This window comes from Homalodisca vitripennis, chromosome 5, assembly GCF_021130785.1.
Source record: "Homalodisca vitripennis isolate AUS2020 chromosome 5, UT_GWSS_2.1, whole genome shotgun sequence".
In the NCBI taxonomy this organism is placed as follows: domain Eukaryota; kingdom Metazoa; phylum Arthropoda; class Insecta; order Hemiptera; family Cicadellidae; genus Homalodisca; species Homalodisca vitripennis.
Window position 1 is genome coordinate 183,162,560 of NC_060211.1, and position 20,750 is coordinate 183,183,309.

The window sequence follows — 20,750 nt, forward strand, 5'->3', positions numbered from 1 at the left end:
ACAAGAAATGGGAAAGTCCAAGAGAAACAAGCTAATTTGAAATGAATATGGGCCAAAAATTGAAAGGAGACATCTGAACCATTTGCAGCTGTAGCCGTCAATGAAGTTTCTTCAACTTTCTTCACGACACCCTTGAGAGTTTAGAGAGAGTATCAAATACGCTTTTAGCTACGATAGATCTGGTTAGAACCAGTATCAATCACAGCAGAAGACTTAATGTTAGAAAAAGCAATAGGAATTTCTAGGGGTTTGACCTTGGGCAAAGCCGGAGCTAAAGGATTAATGGGCCTAGTCTTCTTGGGGAATGCCGGCCCTTTCAGCGAATTCCCCTTTTGGAGTTTAAATTAACCGCAGGATTAGCGGAACTATAATTATGGTTTTGATTATTCCTATTATAGGAAAACCTCCGTTCCTGGTTTGGCCTACTATTGTTCCCTGGTAGCATATTATCTTGCAATTGATTAGAATTACAAACTTTGGGGGTTCAGCCGCTGATTGAAAGCATTATCATAGCCATTTGCCCTTACTTTGGCCCTGCCTAGAATTATTGGGTTGAGAATGAAAGTTCTGGTAAGGTCTACTATTATTGTAAGGCCCGCTTCCTTGCCTTTGGTTTACCTCCAAATGAATGGTTAGGATAAAATGTGCTATGGGGGGTTCTCTTAGCGGCGTCTCGGTCGAAGTTTGTACCCGACCACGCTCTGCTACCAATCTGCGACGATATTCGAAAACTGAATTTGGAAAGAATGGGTCCTAAATATTAAACGAGGTCGTGAAAACGTTGATTGGAAGGTAGGCATACGATATTAACACCAAAAAACACCGTGCCGGTTCGTAGAGGGAGCGGGCAGCCAGCTTTGATTTTGTAACTCCGACCACAGAAAACTCCAAGATGTCCTTGCCCTATGGAAGTCAGAAGAGAAGAGGACAAGAAACCTAATTCCCGATAATCTAGAAAACCTGAAAATACTAGAACCAATCAAAAAGCCAGAAAGCCACAGAAACATCTAGAAAGAGAAACAACCATCTGGTAAAACAGATGGCTCGACCAGCTGTAAGAAAACGGCTCCCGGTCCGTCCAAAGACCAACAAAATAAAGTGGCAAACGCCACAAGCCGGCCAGCGAAACTTCCAACGAACATTGAAGTTGGCCAAGGAACTTTCAAGCTGGCAAACGAACTTTCAAGCTGGCCAAGGAACTTTCAAGCTGGCAAACGAACTTTCAAGCTGGCAAACGAACTTTCAAGCTGGCCAAGGAACTTCTAACGAACATTCAAGCTGGTCAATGAACTTTCAACCTGGCAAACGAACTTTCAAGCTGGCCAAGGAACTTCCAACGAATATTGAAGCTGGCTAACGAACTTTCAAGCTGGCAAACGAACTTTCTAGCTGGCCTCGGAACTTTCAAGCTGGCCAAGGAACTTCCAATGAACATTTAAGCTGGTCAACAAACATTCAAGCTGGCCAAGGAACTTCTAACGAACATTCAAGCTGATAAGATAGATTTTTGTACCAAGTTTCAAATAGTTTAGGCTTTTTACAACCTACGTTATATAGCATATATACATCAAACATTTTGAACGGGGAGTGGTTTTGGGCTCTGTGGGCTCTCATGTTGGTGAAATTATGCAGAAATTTTCTTTAAGTTTTACTAAGAGTAAAATTTCAATAAGTAAACCAAATCTATCTAAAATCTATACACGTTACAAACGTTTTAGTTTCATAAACTCATTACTTACGTATAGTTGCCGACTTACTTCTATAAAAATAGTTACTGACCTTCATCTCACGTATAATGGAGCCGACATTTAGACAAAAGCTGACATTTACGTTCCATTGCAAAGCTTTCTATAGAATGTCAGGAGACGAGACCGCTGCTGTCACAAACCCACGGGACCATTATTCGCCTCTATCAAATTTTAGTGTTCTCCCATTCTTTAATAGTTTAGGCAATCCGTCAAATTATATATATATATATATATATATATATATATATATATATATATATATATATATATCACTTTATTTTCGTCAGAGATGAAATTAAACAATCGTGATTTACCCGCAGTTTCACACACAATTTCGTGTATGAGCACTTCTGATTTAAGTGAATTGTATTTCGACGCCAATGTTGAGTTTTCCTTGTTGCCACGATCAAGAAAATATGCCAAAACGTGTCATATGGCCATTGTAATTTACTCCATTCTTAGCATTTCTTAGCCATTGTAGATTTTGCTTTGTTTCACCGATAATGATAATATACGTATATACACAGATCTGAGTACTTGATGTCAAAAGACAACTAATATGGGCTTTATAAAAGTCTTTAAATTAATAGTAAAAGTTAGTAACCTTATCTTTGATGTCTGAATTACAGTATTAGCCAAACACTTCATATTTAATGTTTGCTAAAATGTACAGTTGAAAGTATATTTTATCTAAAAATTATGATTTTCTTATCTTGACAAACTATGTGCTCAACTGCTATTTCAGAAAAGAATTAAATAAGAAATGTTGTTACTATCAAACTTTCAATTGTTAAATTAATTTATTAACATATCGTTGTGCTGCCATAAACTAATGTTTACAGAGAACAGTTGATTACATTTAACAGTCTCTTTCAATTAATGATATTTGTTTGCGGTTCTGCAACTTTAGAGATCAGTGAGGCGTAGCACGGAAAGAATTTTCAAAATAGGATTAGGGGTTCCTGATATTCATACCAGGGATCCTAAGAATGTACACGCAAAATTTCAGTACAATCGTTTAAATAGTTTACACGTGAGTGCGTAACGATCAAACTCACTTTCGCATTAATAATATTAGCCAGGATAGCCTGCTTACAATATTATATTTAGATGTATTACATTCTATACGTAACACAAACTAATCGCGAAGTCAAATTTCAATTTTAATGTTTACAAAATTCCTACGAGCTTGTTATATTACATTCATGAATAACACATTTGAATTCAATAATAGCAAAATCAGTAGTTGAATTTGTTCGGATTTCATTTGAACTGTTATGATATTTATATTTAATTCAGGAAGAAATTAGATTGAAAATATCTTACGTTATACTCTCAAATAATTTTAAGAGTTTGTAGAATTTATGGGTCATTAGACATTGAACAAATCAACGTTAAATATTACAATGGTGTATTTGTTTACCAATTTAATATTAGGGTATGTTTAATTGCAATGAAATAATGTGTGTATTATTTAATAATATTAATCCCACTCTCTACAGGTTTGAATAGTAATCGTAAGAGAAATCACGGAATTGTTCTTCATTAGTAATTAAAGTACTGTATTACTTCAGTATTAATTAGTATGGTTTGTATGTAATCTAGAAAGAAATTAAATAGAAGTTCTTCCTCGTTGAGTTTTTGGAAATTGGTTTTCTAAAATTAGATTCCAATTCTTGATATCTTGAATCCTCGGGAATTGAAAGCAGCTTTTGTTAAAGTTAACATTTCTAACTCGTGTAACCATTCTCCAATCGGTGATCTAAAAAGTTAAACAATTTGCTTTAAACTCTCATTTATCCATGTTCAGAGTAGTTCCCTTGCAAATTATTGCATTTCGTAATAAGCATATCGTCATGTAAATGATTGTATTTGCTACAAACCTGAAAGTCATCATCCAAGTTTACATCATCGTATACACCTTCACTGACTTCTTTCTTTAAAACAAAAAACAAAATACTCAGATTGATCATTAACCAATTAGTTATTAAACCTGGATCCGAATCCGAATGAATGCTTTCTACAGTGAATGCAGAGTAGGTGTTACGAAGGTTATAGTTTCTAAGACATCATATTCATTACAACTATCCCACTATAAGAGGTACGCTTGGAGATAACAGCTGCAGACACCGTATTTCTTAGTAACTAGTCTACCGATTGTAGAGTCTACCTTTCAAGAACAACAAACATATTTACTTCTACGTATATAAGTTAACACAAAGTTGGATGGATCCGTTCTTTTCAAAAGTGACTAATACAGATGAATGCTACCCCACATACCGGCCTTATACCCGGAATAGTATTAGGTTTTACCATATGATCCAATTCTGATTTAGTCTTAGACTTTAAGTTATAAGAACTCGAAGAGAACTGGAGACAGAACATAAAACATAAAACGGTTTGACAGCGTATCGCTTCCCCTTTATCATCCCAAAGCCATTAAAACGCAGAGTTAATTGACCACCCACTCTGTCCTAGAATTTATGTGGTCTGCAGACTCATGCAATTACTTAAATGGTAAAATTGCTGATTTCTCAAGAAATAAATGGTTATCTTTGGTTTTCTATCAATTTACCTTTAAAATATCATTGACATGTACGTAAATTAAGAGAGGTTGGCTCTACACTAAGATTTAATTCAAAACCAAATCTGAACCTGAACCCTTGATAAGGTATAACTCAGGGACTGTGTTTATCAGCAATCTGTTTAGTAAATCTCATTATTAGGTAATCACTGATTACGAGAAAAATGACTAAACTAATATTTTTCTCTACAAATATCAAAGAACTGCTCGTTAAGAAAAAGCCTACAGCACCCATTCACCCAATGTGCAGTGGTATTTTATTGTACTACCTCCTATGTTAATTGAATTACTCAGTTTTTGTTTTTGTTCAGTTTAGCCGTATTTATACCTCTGGTATATTCCCACTACTTCAACGTGAAGTACAATTCTGCGACCAATTCAATTGTCCACCCATCTTGCTTTCACTTTCTCCCCTATGATGTACAAGGAGTAGGTCATGCCTCTGCCTAGAAGTATGGATCCTATTAAATCAGTTGCCAATAAGAATATGTATTCTAGACTACTAATACCTTTTAGTCATTTTATTTGAGAGTGTCTCGTAGGTTAAAAAAACTATTTACAATAGACAGAATCAGAAGAAAGTAATCAAAACTTTATCTACTAATTGGCGTTCTAGCATATGCCATGTGTAGACATCATTGCATCAAATCTGTCAACGCCACCCACCCATCTATTTATTGTAGTTGGATATACTTTTATGACAGTTTACTTTTAAAACTATTTCTATATTACTTACTATATTAATCACCAGTAATGTGATTTTAATTATATAACAGAATTGAGCTGAGACTTCTCTCCAATAAACTGCAACCACAAATAATTCAGCTGCAATAAAGTGTAGTCGTTTTCGATTAGGCTCATCGTATACTTGATATCTTGATACTAATGCACTAATGTACATAATACATTTATATCAGTAGTATTAGCATATTATTTCCTATACTAATCTATAGAAAAATCTTGATCTGTTAAAATTGTGTAACAAAATCCTCTGTATGTTATGCTGAATAAAATGATAAAGAGATCACTCTGGTGATGTAAAGTTATAGAATTGATAAACAAAATCATAGATGTAGATTTTTCTATTTATTAGGAATGCGCAAAGTTAAGACATTACTAGATCAGAAAATGACGAAAACGTTTCATTGTTTAATTTGTAGTTTAAAATGTACTACTTTATATGGGACTACATAAATTACAATATTACATCTAGTTAGTAAAATCGACAAATAAACACGTAACATGCTTCAGTACATTTTTTTTTGTTTTTTACACTTGTATCAAAAAGGGCATGAGCAGTGGTATTATTTACCCCTCCGCACAGCTGATGGACTTGTCACAAAATAATTCACCTACTTCCTTAGAACGCTGTTAGATGGTGACACTAGACTGAAAGTGACGACTGCACTACCAACATTTAAAAATTAAACTCATAGCCTGTATATTTTTTCTGTAGTGTTGTAAAATAGTATATCACAACCCTTTAAATGACAGGATTATTATTTTCTTAGAGAGATTCTAAATCTGAATTGTATGGAAATAATTCACTGCTAAAAACTATTAGCACACGTCTCTAACATTGTTATATTCAGTATCAGTCAAACTTAATGAGGGATGTTTGTTTCATATATGACTCAAATGTTTAATCTGCTTTCAGCCATAGTACAATAAGTTCTTAGTCGGATAGTTGGAAAGTGTTTTCCAGAAAATATGTCTTGAACACTTGCTCAATTTAATTTAAAGAACTAAAAATTTTGTATAAATTCATAGTCCTCGTCTATGTTTTTGGTTTTAGAGCATTACTGTGTTTTTACATTCTCGTGTTTATAATAACCGTTAAATGCCGAATTTGGATCATATTAAGTTTGACCAATAACAACTCCGATTTCAAACACAAATTTCAAGAATTATTCAAAAATATTTAAAAAGTATGTTTTTGCTTTAAGTGTAAATGTATTTTTTCTTTTTAACCATCATTATTAAATATGGGAGAAGAGGTTGTCCAAATATTATAAGAATAGCTGTATTAATTATTATGCGTTTTAAAATCACATTTATATCAACAAATTACTGGAAATACAGAAATACATATTTTATATTAAAAAAAGAAAACAAATGTAGCATTGATATATCAAATGGTAGTACAATAATTCCAAATTGTTAACATTAAATAATTTAATGCTAAATCATATAAAAATACCTTATATGTGTGTGTAGTCAACATGAGATAAGTGACTCGGCCTCCTCACTGCTGATAATTATGAAAAACTCTTTGACTGTTTTCTTAAAACTCTCTAGAGAACGAGAATTGAAAAGCTTGAAATATCTAAAACTATTAGAATAGGTAATTTAGATATAGAATATGTAGTAAATGAAAACTGTTTGTTGTCGCAAATCATTTGTTGGTAAATAGTGTTAATTCCAACTATATTTGCATATCTCGTGTTGTAAAAATGTGGGATTATAGAAAAGGTCGAGTCAATAATTCTTTTTAATATGAATAAATAAGACTTTAATAAAATTGTTTTAATCGGCAGAATTCCATTTTCTTGAAACAGTAAATCAAAGGGATACTGTTCTACACTTCGCAAAACCAGCTTTAAGAATGGATTTCTATAGCTAAACTTTTAGTATGTGAAAAAGCACCCTCGAGCTAGAATGCCATAAGAAAAAGAAGATTGTACATAAGCATAATAAGTTATTTTAGTTTCTTCAAAACTCGAAATGCCATTTAACTGCCTATAAGCAAATATATACTTTGTTGTCTTATTTTTAAAAAAGTTATGTGATCCATCCATTTAATTCGAGAATCAAACACAACACCCAAATATTTGTATGACCAAACTTTCTCGATTTTATTACAGGCACTGACATTATTATAGTGATTATTGCAATTATGTATAATTAAATCGTGTAATCTGAATTTGATATAAGAGAAATGGGCATACATTTATTTTTTGAAACGTCATAAAACATACTGGTACATCCATTTTTTTTTAACTGTCATGAGATCACTTAAAGATTATTTTGAACATCCTGCCAAGATTTACCTTTTATAATGATTAGAGAGTCATCAGCAAAGGAAATTATAGACACAATCTGTGGTCTGTTTGCAAAGTAATTCCTAAACCGTAAACCTCTGAAGGTCTTAGAGTTTTGATTATGAGTCACGTTTTATTTTTTTTCTGTTGTACTCTTTGTTAGCCATGTCGTGTTAGTCTATGGAGAACATATTGGATGTGCATCTAATATGGAACTCTTGGATGCCACTTGTCACTTGGAACGTTGTGCGCTATTAAACGGCAAACGATGGAAACAGTGATCATACGTTTTAGCTCATTTATCCTAAAAAAGAATTCTCTCATGCCTTTGAGTATACATTTATAATGGAAGTTAAATCACCTACTTTAACTGTTCCACAGAATATGTTCACTTGACTGTGATGAGACAGAATCTGACACCTTTGGATTGGGAGCGATTTCCTCCTGGATGCCTGTATTCAGGAATTGTTTTATTCTTCTTCTCTTTTCGCTTCGCTCCGCAATCAAATCAAATTTGGAAAACCGTTGTTGGTAGGGTTAGAATACATTGTTTGTCAGTGATTTAGTACATATAATATCCATATTTATATATTATAGTAGTTGAAGGATAAGACACATCTTTATAAGGTTATGCACGTAAGTATTGATCATAGTATAAACGAATTTATATGCATCACTATTCATTATGGTACACATAAACTTAGCTGTGCTAGGTCTAGATTAAGTGAACATTTTTAAAGTTAGGCCTATACCGACCACATATATGCTTTTTAAAGTACTTGTTGCAATATATTGTTATGTGTCAGGCTGTAGTAGCGATTTACCAGACAGTAACTTATCCACATCTGTCTTATTGTAGGACCTAGAGTAAAGTTTAACCCTCGGACTGCCCTTAGTATTTTCCTTAAACGACAAGCTGTTTTCCCAGTTGGCAAGCTTTCTTTCTACAATTTGTAAAAATAGTTTTTTACTGCAAAATGTATTTGGTATCATTTTGTCCACAATTGTTCAAGTTAGTGGAGATTTTTCTTGTTATTTGCATGTACAAAAGGTATACGAATATATGTTGAATGGCAGTTGGAAGGTTAATGAATAAACATCCATGTCACATTGTCTCATATATTTTTATTTTTAAGGGAACTAAGAAAGTGACTGGACAAAAACAAGTGTGGAAGGTCTACAACATTTAAAAAAACTGAAAAGGAACTAGAAATTAAACAGGTTGACAGTGATAATAATGTCATCTGCCATCAGATTGAGCTGTGACATGTAGGTGCCGCACTCATATGTGGGTAAACAACAGAAGATGTGATGGCTGCAGTATAATAAGCGGCCACCAATACAATTGAATCATCAATATTCATGACCATCTAAAAATACTGATAACAAAATGTCGGACTAAATTACGAAAAGGTATTTCAAATAACAATAAAGTTTTGCTGGTTTTAAAATCTTAAAAATAAATATATTAATGTAAAATAAAAAAAACTATATTTATAAAATGTTTACAAACAAAACAATAACACTTACCAACCTTTACTATTTTCAAGGATAAGCGTGTCTGACTCCTTGTGAAACAAAGAACACTTTTATAATGTTATTGTTAAGCTGCCATTAGTCAATAACCATACACATGATTTCACTAAATGAGTGAATTTTTTTGAATGAATGATACGATTTATTTTTTTTTTAAGCCTAAAACGTAACTCAGTTTCGACATTATTGCTCCAAATTAATTAATTCAAAGTAAAATCGTGTTTAGAATTTGACTACTGTAATGCCGGCAATTAGAATGATGTACTGCAAATGTTCTTTGCTTCACAAGGAGTCGGGCACGTTTATCCTTGAAAGTAGTAAAAGGTAAGTAAATGTTATTGTTTTGTTTTTATATTTTATCAATATAGCTAGCGTAGTAGTTTTTTAAAATTTATTGTTAATATATTAATATTTAAGATTTAAAACCAGCAGAAATAAATTTTTATTTGAAATACCTATTACGTAAATAGGTCGTACATTTTTGTTTTCAGTATTTTTAGATTGTCATGAATATCGATGATTCGGTAATTAATAATTATTCAATTATTTTGGTGCCACTTATTATATAGCAGCCCATGTGCAAAACATCAACAAAATAATTAGTCTAATTAAGGTAACATTAAGCCCAAGCGTCCAATCCATGCCACCGGTACAGTGCCGCAATTGAAGTCAAGTTTCATTCTAACAGCACAAAGAAATCTTTGTATGGGGTTCGTATAACACTGGCAAACTCCAACACAAATCTCACCTCAATATAGGCGAATTTTCTAACATTGACACTCAACCCAGTCCTAGCAATTCTTGTAAGAAACTTTGTAAGTGCATGAGCCCCTCTATTAACAAGGTAAAAGTACAACACACTTAGGATGTGTCGTAACAGGCTTCACTGAGGTTGCATACAAAATTTCAAATTTTGCACTCAGACAGAAAAACAATCATACAAAAATTATACATCATACAACTCATTCTTGTAGAAATGTAAGTATCATGCAAAATTTGAAGTCTACATGAAAAAAAAAATATGTCTTTCTCCACATAGCCTATCTTGCCACATGATATATTCAGATTTTTGTTCATTAAATTGGGTGTCATATCAGTGTATAATAAAAGTCTACACTATAAAATTATGTTGTATGTGTTATCTATAGTTAGGGTGTAATCTCTTGGGTGTATTGAGTTTGTTTACAAACTTATTTATTTGTTCTCCTCTTTTCTCGTTGCCATCATGGTTACCCATAAGACCAATGTAAACATATTCGCTAATGCACAGCCAAATCTCATGGAGTGACATGTACCATAATGGAACTCGGTGTTCCTCATGTACAAATGAAGCTTCATGCACCATTTCAAGTCAATAGGAGAGTTAGCTTTTAAGATATAATGAGAATAGACAGAAATGAAATTTTTACAGCTCCATAAATAATAGGCTTTGCTAAAGCTCAGTCTCCAACGCTATTGTTTATGAACGCCTAAACTTTTATTACAGAACTGGAAGTATACTGCTTAATTTATACATGGTAATGCACTATTTATACATAGTTTCGCAACAAAAAAATACAGTATACAGTTTAACACTTTATACCACAATAACCCTAATAACGTAATAATAATACTAACATTAGGAAAATATGAAGAAGAAATAAAAAACTTGGTATGAAAAACGAGCTAACACAGATATATGCAGAGCAGATTGTGTATACATAACTAAAAATATACACCATCAAATGACAACAGATGCAATAAAATGTGCTCTTATCTAGAATATATGCCTAGCCAAGTATAGGAATTGTTATAATCGGTTTTAGGTAACGTAGATTTGAAGTAAATTTTATTAGTTGAATGGTATTTTAGACTTTAAATAGTCTAAAATTTGTGTGTGTTAGGTCTTTATAGACTAAATTAAATATTAAAAATTTTCTAAATGTAGACAAATTCTGTAGCCCTATGCATGAGTGAAAAAGTGTAAGAACAATGTATGCATAGAAACATTTTAATAGTATATATAACTTAGTAGACCTAACTTAAAAAAATAAAACTGTGTAACTTATTTAGTTTATCAAATAATTTTTAGTGCCATTAAATTAAAACGGACAGCTATGTCGGAAGTTTAAAATGGTTACAACTCTATTTTCATCACCTTATTTTTCTATCTAAGTATGGTTCAGGAATTGCTGATATTATTTGGCTCTGAAGTAATTTGTAAAAGATTAATGTGACGTGTTTTGCCTAATTATGGCGTTACCATCATCAATTTTATAATTTCAACTCAGTAACTTAGTTATCCTGTCACAACTTTTATCATGACTTGTTGAATAGCTTGGGCCACTGATTGATTGTTTGTGATTACTGATAACAGTGATATGTACTTGAATTGTTTGTGTTTCAAAATTTGATTATTTGGTTCAACATTAATTGTTCACATGATAGTTCATGGTGGGACAAAATAACTCAAGGTTTTAATTGTTTTATCAATCTTTTAATGTAAAGTGAATTGGGGAAATATGCTGATTATGACAATGCCCTGCTGTTTTAGCCTGAATTAAATCACATTTATTGTAGAAATGATCTGTAATTTCTCTGATACCTTTTGCGTAAGTCTGACAGTTGATTTTTAAAATACGGTCAGTGTATTTTAAAAATGATAATCAAGATAGTGATGTAATGTATATCATGACATAATTATATAAGGTTTATTGTTTCCACTTTGTATTAGAGGTTCATTTGTGTGTTTGATGATCAATTCTAATTCTTTTGCCCTATTGACAAATGGAAATTCACTGTTGATGGTTTATGTTCCAGAAAGCTGAGTCAAGAGCGTGGATTTAGCCTAATGAAGTGAACTGTTGAAACCATGGATATTTACGATTTATTTTCAAAGTTTGAACTTGATCTTTTACCACGAGACTGGGTTCAAAATCTGTGGAAAGATGATTTTTCTGAAGCTGTGGAATTTCCTACAGAGTACGAAATGTTTTTGGAAAACACAGACATCAGTGAACTCATGACTACTGCCAGTAGTTATATTAGAGAGTGGCTGGAATCAGCAGACAGCAGTTCTAACGCCAGCAGAATGTCTGTGTCTGACAACAGATCTAGTATGAACTCAAGCGTGGTGGACTCCAATTCCTGGCAGAATCTCATATCGAACAATGTGCAACACAAAGCTCTAGTCGCGATGTTGAGCATTTTCGTCCTAAGGGGAAAGACGGAGAAGCAGTTTGAAGTCAAGCGACTCGGGCTGATAGCAACAGATTTCTACCTTATGTTGCTAGCAATTCCTGGTAGTCAAGTGTTCCACATATTCAATCCAATTTTGTACTCGCATGCTGTAGAAAATTTGAAAATCTGTAGCGTACTGACTGGATCATCAGGGAGTTCAAAACCAGCACCTAAGAAGCGTAGAGGAAAGCACCAGGACGATGATGATTGTGAAGATGATGAAGAAGTACACAATGATTCTGATGACGAGGGTGAGCTGGTACCCTCGGACAGAGCTAAGGTTGTTAAACTGTTAAACAATGTTTTAACTGACTTATCGTTTACACTAAAAAGGTTTCAGCTGAAAGGTCAGGATGACTCTTTACTCATCACTATTCAGATTTTGATTCTCATCACTAGGCTAGAACGCAACTCGTCATCAATATTCTCTAAATCACCACCTCATAATAGTCCCTCGTACCTTGCTTACAAAGCGTATAAGATTCTGATGGACTTGGGTTGTCCAGAGCACGGAGATGTGGAAGACACTGTAAGGTTTATCATGAGGGAGATGATGTCTGGTTTCCTCATCTTTGATCAGAAAGGGCTAAAGTTAACACCTAAAGAAGCTCTTGTCATCAAAGATCACTCGATAAATTTTGTGCGCAACTTGCTGATTTACCTCAAAGATTCTGCGTTCAACGGAGTGTACACACTAATACAACACATCATAGTGAGGATACCTGACAAGGCAGATTTGAGAACCAAAGGAGTGCAAGTGGTTATAGAGCTCCTAGATGTCTTCCCGCATTCTTTGTACTCCAAAACAGTAGTTTGGGTGATGAGCGTGTGCCACAGTGAACAAGCAAAGTACAGGATAACTGGGTTAGAAATTGTCACTAAACTTTTATATGGGAATGAAAGAACCCCTAGTTCACCTTTAAGGCCTTTCACCCCGTCTAAACGAAGTTCGAACAAAAGAAACGGATCTGCAGATGATGAAGGTGAAGAAGAAGAGGAAGAAAATAATATTTTAAACACAACAACCTGATTTTTCTACCACGAAATACTTGTTAGGAACAATTTTTTCAAGATTCAGAGATACTTCATCGACCGTTAAAGCTAAAGCTTTAGCAATTGTGGCTAATCTCATTTCGTCCAATAATAGAAATATGAAGCATGAAATGGAATCAATTTTTGTCACTCCTTACTTACACACTGACAACATTGAAAATAGTAACGTGTATGAGAAGAATTTCTTTGATTTTGTACACTTTTTGAAGAATTTGAAGAAAGAAACGAATCCAAATGTGGACCCTTTACCAGGGGCTAAGGCAATCATTGATCTCCTTGAAATATTTGTTGAAGATGAGAAAGTATTTGTTCGAAAATCTGCTCTTCAAGTTTTGGCAAATATATTCCTTATGAATGAAAAATGGATGAGCAAAAAACTTTTACAGGTAAGAATTTTAATTCACATACAAGTCATTTTTATCACAAAACACTTTATTATATTGATTATCTACCAAATATTACTGATTATACTGTAGAGGAGTTTCAAATTACATAAATAGGACTTAATATTGAAAAAATTGTACAACTTGTCGAGACTAGTATCCAAGACATAACTATTCTATAAAAGGATTATTGGAAAATATATTGTCCATCCATATTCTCTTGCTGTACATCATAAATAAATTACTGGTCATTGGATGAAGTATTCTTTTAACATTGTGTTTCTTGTTACATGTAAGATGATAATTTTTAATTTATATGCATAACCTTACAGACTTTGGTTCATTACCTTTAAGTTTTTGTAATCCTTCTGTTCTATCACAAAATAGAACGAAAAACATACTACTGCACCCACAAAGTAGGCCATCGTTGATTTTCCAGTTGCTTCCTTTGGTTGTTGATGTTAAAAAGCAATTATTGAATTTCTTACATTATTTAGTGTTTGTCCCTAACAGTGAAGAGACAAAAACCATGAGGACACCCAGTGTATGTCCCCCACCCCCCCCCCCCCCCACCCCCCCCCCCCCCCACCCCCCCCCCCCCCCACCCCCCCCCCCCCCCACCCCCCCCCCCCCCCACCCCCCCCCCCCCAAGGCTCAATCTTCACAGTGGAACACTCATGAAGAGCAACAGCCGAAAAAAAGCAAGACAAAGTCGAAGCAATGTCAAGACAATGCCGACAGTTTATTTTGACCAGGACGGCGTTGTTCACCACGAATATGATCCAAGAGGCCAGACAGTGAATAAGGAGTATTATCTTGAGGTCCTAAGGCAGCTACGAGATGCAGTGCGAAGGAAACGACCTGAACTGTGGACAAGCCGTGACTGGATCCTGCACCACGACAACGCACCAGCTCATTCCTCAAATTTTATTCAGCGTTTTTTTGGTCAAACACAACATCAACCAACTACGACAGCCTCCCTACAGTCCTGACATAGCTCCTTGTGACTTCTGGCTATTTCCGAAATTAAAAATTCCTTTGAAAGGAAAAAGATTTGACGTTGTTGATCAAATAAAACAAAATGCGACGAAGGACCTGTTAGCCATTCCGCAAAATGAATTTAAGGAGTGTTTCCAGAAATGGGAGGAGCGTTGGAATAAGGTAGTGGCTTGTGGAGGGGAGTACTTTGAAGGGGATCAGATTGCCGTTGCCGCCGAGTAACGTCAGTTCATGCCAGACGTCTAGGTCGGATACTTTTTGGACACACTTCGTATAATCTCTTATGGTATACAGCCCTGGAATTGTACCAGTACAAAAAAACATTCTGTTACTCCAGAAAAAAGCAATCAGAATAATTACTTACTCTAACTATAGAGCTCACTGCAGACCATTGTTTATAAGTGAACCAAAACAGTTTTTAAATTTGTACATATTTTATTGTTTAGTTAGAGTTAAGCTGAGGATTGATTCTTCCTTGTTTAGGAATGACATTCACAACTACAACACCAGATACAGAGATTTACTTGATTTACCTCATGTTAGGCTTAGCAAGACACAAAACTTTCATTCTTACGTAGGCTGAAGTATGTTCAACAAACTTCCTAGAAATGCTTGTGATATTGATTTTAAATGTTTTAAAACAAAATTGTACAGTTGGCTACTGAGAAATGAAATGAAATGAAAAATGTCTTTATTAGAGGCGAAGTTAGGACTATGATAGTCCTCTCTACCACTGACTGAGGAGTCTTTTTTACAGTGTAAATGAGTTTTTAGATCTTTCAAACATTGACATTAGCTTTAATTGATGACCTTGCCTTATATGTGACATTTAGGCCTATGTTTATCTTTTGTGTATTTTTTATATATAATGGACTTTTTTACTTTTTATCATCATTGTGCATTACCTTAAATGGAACTTTAAGTGGTAATTAGTTTTGTCCTTCAAATATTGACTAACTTTCATTGTTGTACTTGGCTTTATCCATGTTACCATTTGGTAATTGTTAGTTTTAATTTTCTGTGAAGAATGGATTTTATTACTTGAATTCTATTTTAACTTTAAGTAAAGATGTACCAGTAAAGACAACTAGTTACTATTATTTGTTTTGTAATGCCTTGTGGCAATTTGACTTCAACTGTATGAGTTACCAACTTGTTTTTGTTGCAATAAAGACTTTGACTTAGTGAGCTGATAAGTCAATAACTCTTTGATTTTGTTGTAGTTTCTCAAGAGAACAAAGACCCCTAACCTGGAAGAATGGTGTTCCGAGTGGTGAGCCTTAAGCCTGGCGAGCTCTGCCTCCTTCTCCTCCAGCAGAGTCTCCAGCCGCCTCACTTTGTGTCTCAGCTCTCTGTTCTCCAGCTCCAGCTGGTTGTTGTCTCGGCCACTGCACAGAGTCTCGTGCGATGACTTCTCCGGCCTCTCGTAGCTCTTGCTGCGCGATGAATGCAGCTTCCGTTCCAGACTGCGCTTTTCGTTCTCCAGATGGCGCATCTTTTTAGACAAACATGTCTTTAAAAACAATTTTTAGCTATACTAAACTAACCATCTAACTTGCACAACACATATGTAGTTTGAAAACAATGCAATATCCAACATACTAAATAACTAAAGAAGCTAGGGAAATAATGATCTGATGAGTTTAAGTTGAGGGCGAAGTAGGAGTCATTGCTGCGTAATCGTAGCGGTTTGTGAGAGTACTGACTTACCAAATTAGACACAATACCCGGTGTTTACCTAATTATTATAAATGTGTTAATACACTCACATTCAATCTAGATATTTGTAAAACAACGTTTATGTCAATGCAGGGCTTAGTGAAGAAATTAATAACCTATTGGACAATCTTTCGAGGATTTGGTGTTCTGCAAAAACCAATCTGGTAGCTTATATCTTTATACTTCAAAGAATTGGGACCATTAATAGAAAAAGTAATGAAAGTAGAAATAGGACACATTGTCAATATACATTTTTTTATAAGTCTTACTACTATGTTAAGAGCGCTATAACCTACTTTACAAAATTTCTTCAATTTTCTGACATGTAAATAGTACACAACAGTAAAAACACGATACAAAATATAACTTTGCTGTCAATTAGATCCAGCCACAGGCTAATTAATTCGAAACAAATTAATTGAATTCAAACCTTATCATGCATGGCCTCCACTTTGATCCTCAATTCACTGCGTTCCTTCTGTAATCTCTGAAGCTCATCATCAGGCCCAGCTTCCGACGGCCAATTGGCCAGTCGAAGTTGAGACTCCAACCCTGATCTCTGCACCTCACAGTTGCTCAGCTCCTGTAAACACAGTCATTCGTACACCGAACTGATCTTTACATCTGTCTGCGTTAACTGCTAAGCACAGAAATAATTATTAATCTGTTACAATTTAGAAGATGTTGTCTACTATAGAACATTTACAAGAATCAGAATCAGATTTTATTCACCATTAAATAATATCTCTATTACAATAGGTTTCGTCATTGGTACATAAAAGTACTAAAATTAGTTTAAAATATCTAAACAATCAGAATTTAAAAATTCATCAGTAGTGTAAAAGGCTTTCATAATATGCCACTTAGAAATAGTAATTTTGAACTTATTAATAAGCTGATTCCTAACTATCATTGGTAACTTGCTTGTTAAACATCTTAAACTCTTGGTAGCTAAAGCTCTTATGGCTTTTATCAAGTTTTAATCTAGGCAAGGCCAAGTTAGACTTATACCTAGTGTCATATTCATGTATTGAACTCTGACTGTCAAATTTATTTATATTTTCTCTAGTATAAATTAAATTGCTATAAATATATAGAGAAGCAAGGGTCATACATAATATTCAAGTTTGTGAAACTGACTCGACAGGAATCACTATAACCGAGTCCAGCTATAATTCTTACTGCCTTTTTCTGTCATAGAAAGACTTTTTTTGCAGAACTTGAACTACCCCATAGTCTTATTCTATAATTAAAATGAGTATTAAAAAGGCCAAAATATGTCATTAACAGTACATCTAGGCTTACAGTAGTTCTTAACTTACACAACAGGTAGTTTATTCTTGCTAATTTCTTACAAATATTATTTACATGTACATCCCACTTTAATGTGGTGTCAATATGTATACCTAAAAGTTTGACATGTTTAGCAAAGTCACTATCAACAGACAGGTTATTATTTTTTTTTTTATTATGTTTTCTGTTTTGCTTTCATTAGTAACTAAACTATTAGCTGCAAACCAAGTTTTTGACAATTCAATTGCATTATAAAATTTACCTTTAACGTTATCTGGATTGTTACCTGAACAGAGAAACATTCAACCTGAACCAGGCAGACTGAACTTGTATGAAGCTGAAACTTACCAGAAAGAGAATTTTGACCAGAAAGTGGAACTTGGACTGAGTGAGATAGTATTGATTCTTGTAGTCAAGCCTTTATATCTTTTCAGCCTCACAGATCACAACCATGGGAAAATCTTTTAGACCAAGGATAAACTGATATTCACACCTCATAATTTCCTACCTGGCTAGTACGGGCGTGCTGGTCCGTCAGCTGCTGGTGTGCGCGGCGCAGCTCCTGTAGCGCCTGCTGCGTGGCGTCCAGTCGTTCTGCCATCACTCTACGCTCATTTTCACTGTTGGTCAGTGACTTCTGCAGCTGTACAACAAAAGCAAATTAAGCTTGTACAGCAAAGAACTATGCAATATTCATGAACTGGTTCGGAAATTATTACAATAGTGTTGTACAAATAAACAACAGAATCTGTAAACAATTTTACGGAAATATCAATAATAAGTTTATTTATATTTCCTACAGAGCCATCTCAATTTTCTTACAATACAAAATGATGTCAAGTGATTAATTTATCTACACATGTATGTACCCTCTTTGAATGTATAAAAATAACTTTCATTACAAAGTGTTATTTCCAAAACTAAGTGTAAAAGGAGGATTATAACTTAAGCCTACACAATTTGTTAAGGAACAAACACTCAATTTAAAGGACATTAACCATAATTTACCACTAATATAATTTTAGAGTTCACATTTAGCCAATTTTTCTTTCTTAAGCTCAACTATTTTTGAAATTGAGAATTGTGATTGTAAAATAGTAGAGTAGGTATTATTGTTGAAAAGGAAGTGTGTGTTTTCATGAGCTCCATTTTATTACTCCATCGTTTAGTCGTAAAGAAAGAATATATATATATATATTTTTTTTAAAGTGCTTCAATTTTAATAAACATGTCATTAATGAGAAATTTGTTTATTCTTATTGATACCTTCTGTTAAAATAATTTTCACAAAAATCAAAAATTTTTTCTGCCTAAAGACCCAAGAAGTAAAGTCCATTACTGATCATTGGTCACAGTAGTTTAGGAGATAGGAGAATAGATCAAATATGCACATGTTGAGTATAGATCTTTATCAACTTCCCCTCAGTGCAGCGTTTGAAATCTGACACTGTCACACTAGATGACACTCTCTAGATTGCAGGAGTCAAGTCTGAGACAGTGTGACTTTTAAACACTGAACTAAGCAGAAGGTGAAATGAATCTAAAGTCAACTATGGAATTAAATCAAGCTATAAATTAACATATATTATATTCCTAATTAAAGAAAGCGTCCCATAATAACAAAACCTCTCTAATTCCTCCAAACCACTAATACCCACTGAAAATCTTCAAAAATTAAATTTCATAATAGAACATAACACGATTACTATATGTATGATATCACCATCACAACTTTATACATTTAAATCACTTTTTTAATAAGTTAATGCATAAGAATATTCAGACGAAACCAGAACGACACTATAAATTAATCAACTTAAACAAACAATAAATTACAATTATAACAGGAGTTCTTTTTTTTTTCTGTAAAATGTTTTGTAATATTAATTTTTATCCATTGATGGAGTTACGATTCTCAACGCAATTGTATATTGCCTAAATGGAACCAACCTGTTTAAGTTTTTCTGTGCTTGTCTGGGAGGTTTGACTGGTATCCAGAAGAGTGCGTTGGAGACTCTGTATCTCAACTCGCAACTCTGTCTCTGTAGTGGACGCTCTCTCCAGGGACAAGTTGAGTTGCTCAATGGTTGACTTGAGCGAGGCACATCGTTCCTCAAGTGCTGTCAGACTGCGAGACTGGACCTCACTCTTCTCACTCAGTTTCTGTACATATAGAATAACTATGCTTTACACTAGCCAGGGAAGACCATGACTTGAGTGAGGCACATCGTTCCTCAAGTGCTGTCAGACTGCGAGACTGGACCTCACTCTTCTCACTCAGTTTCTGTACATATAGAAAAACTATGCTTTACACTAGCCAGGGAAGACCATGACTTGAGTGAGGCACATCGTTCCTCAAGTGCTGTCAGACTGCGAGACTGGACCTCACTCTTCTCACTCAGTTTCTGTACATATAGAATAACTATGCTTTACACTAGCCAGGGAAGACCATGACTTGAGCGAGGCACATCGTTCCTCAAGTGCTGTCAGACTGCGAGACTGGACCTCACTCTTCTCACTCAGTTTCTGTACATATAGAAAAACTATGCTTTACACTAGCCAGGGAAGACCATGACTTGAGTGAGGCACATCGTTCCTCAAGTGCTGTCAGACTGCGAGACTGGACCTCACTCTTCTCACTCAGTTTCTGTACATATAAAAATAACTATGCTTTACACTAGCCAGGGAAGACCATGACTTGAGCGAGGCACATCGTTCCTCAAGTGCTGTCAGACTGCGAGACTGGACCTCACTCTTCTCACTCAGTTTCTGTACATATAAAATAACTATGCTTTACACTAGCCAGGGAAGACCATGACTTGAGTGAGGCACATCGTTCCTCAAGTGCTGTCAGACTGCGAGACTGGACCTCACTCTTCTCACTCAGTTTCTGTACATATAGAATAACTATGCTTTACACTAGCCAGGGAAGACCATGACTTGAGTGAGGCACATCGTTCCTCAAGTGCTGTCAGACTGCGGGACTGGACCTCACTCTTCTCACTCAGTTTCTGTACATATAGAATAACTATGCTTTACACTAGCCAGGGAAGACCATGACTTGAGTGAGGCACATCGTTCCTCAAGTGCTGTCAGACTGCGAGACTGGACCTCACTCTTCTCACTCAGTTTCTGTACATATAGAATAACTATGCTTTACACTAGCCAGGGAAGA

The 20,750-nt window shown here is 34.6% G+C and overlaps 2 protein-coding genes across 2 annotated transcripts in view; one reads left to right on the top strand and one right to left on the bottom strand.

Moving 5' to 3' along the window:
* Window positions 1–7,690: 7,690 nt before the first annotated feature.
* Window positions 7,691–13,158, top strand: LOC124363772 (condensin-2 complex subunit D3-like). Its single transcript, XM_046819034.1, has 2 exons — window positions 7,691–8,009; window positions 11,709–13,158. Exon 2 carries the CDS (start codon window positions 11,761–11,763, stop codon window positions 13,156–13,158), a length of 1,398 nt encoding a protein of 465 aa, XP_046674990.1. The 5' UTR covers window positions 7,691–8,009; window positions 11,709–11,760.
* Window positions 13,159–15,042: 1,884 nt separating this feature from the next.
* Window positions 15,043–20,750, bottom strand: part of LOC124363773 (rootletin-like) — a 42,092-nt gene continuing 36,384 nt past the window's right edge. Inside the window, 5 exon segments of the mRNA XM_046819035.1 lie at window positions 15,043–15,061; window positions 15,814–16,058; window positions 16,713–16,865; window positions 18,084–18,218; window positions 19,526–19,738. Coding sequence (XP_046674991.1) covers window positions 15,043–15,061; window positions 15,814–16,058; window positions 16,713–16,865; window positions 18,084–18,218; window positions 19,526–19,738 — 765 coding nt within the window.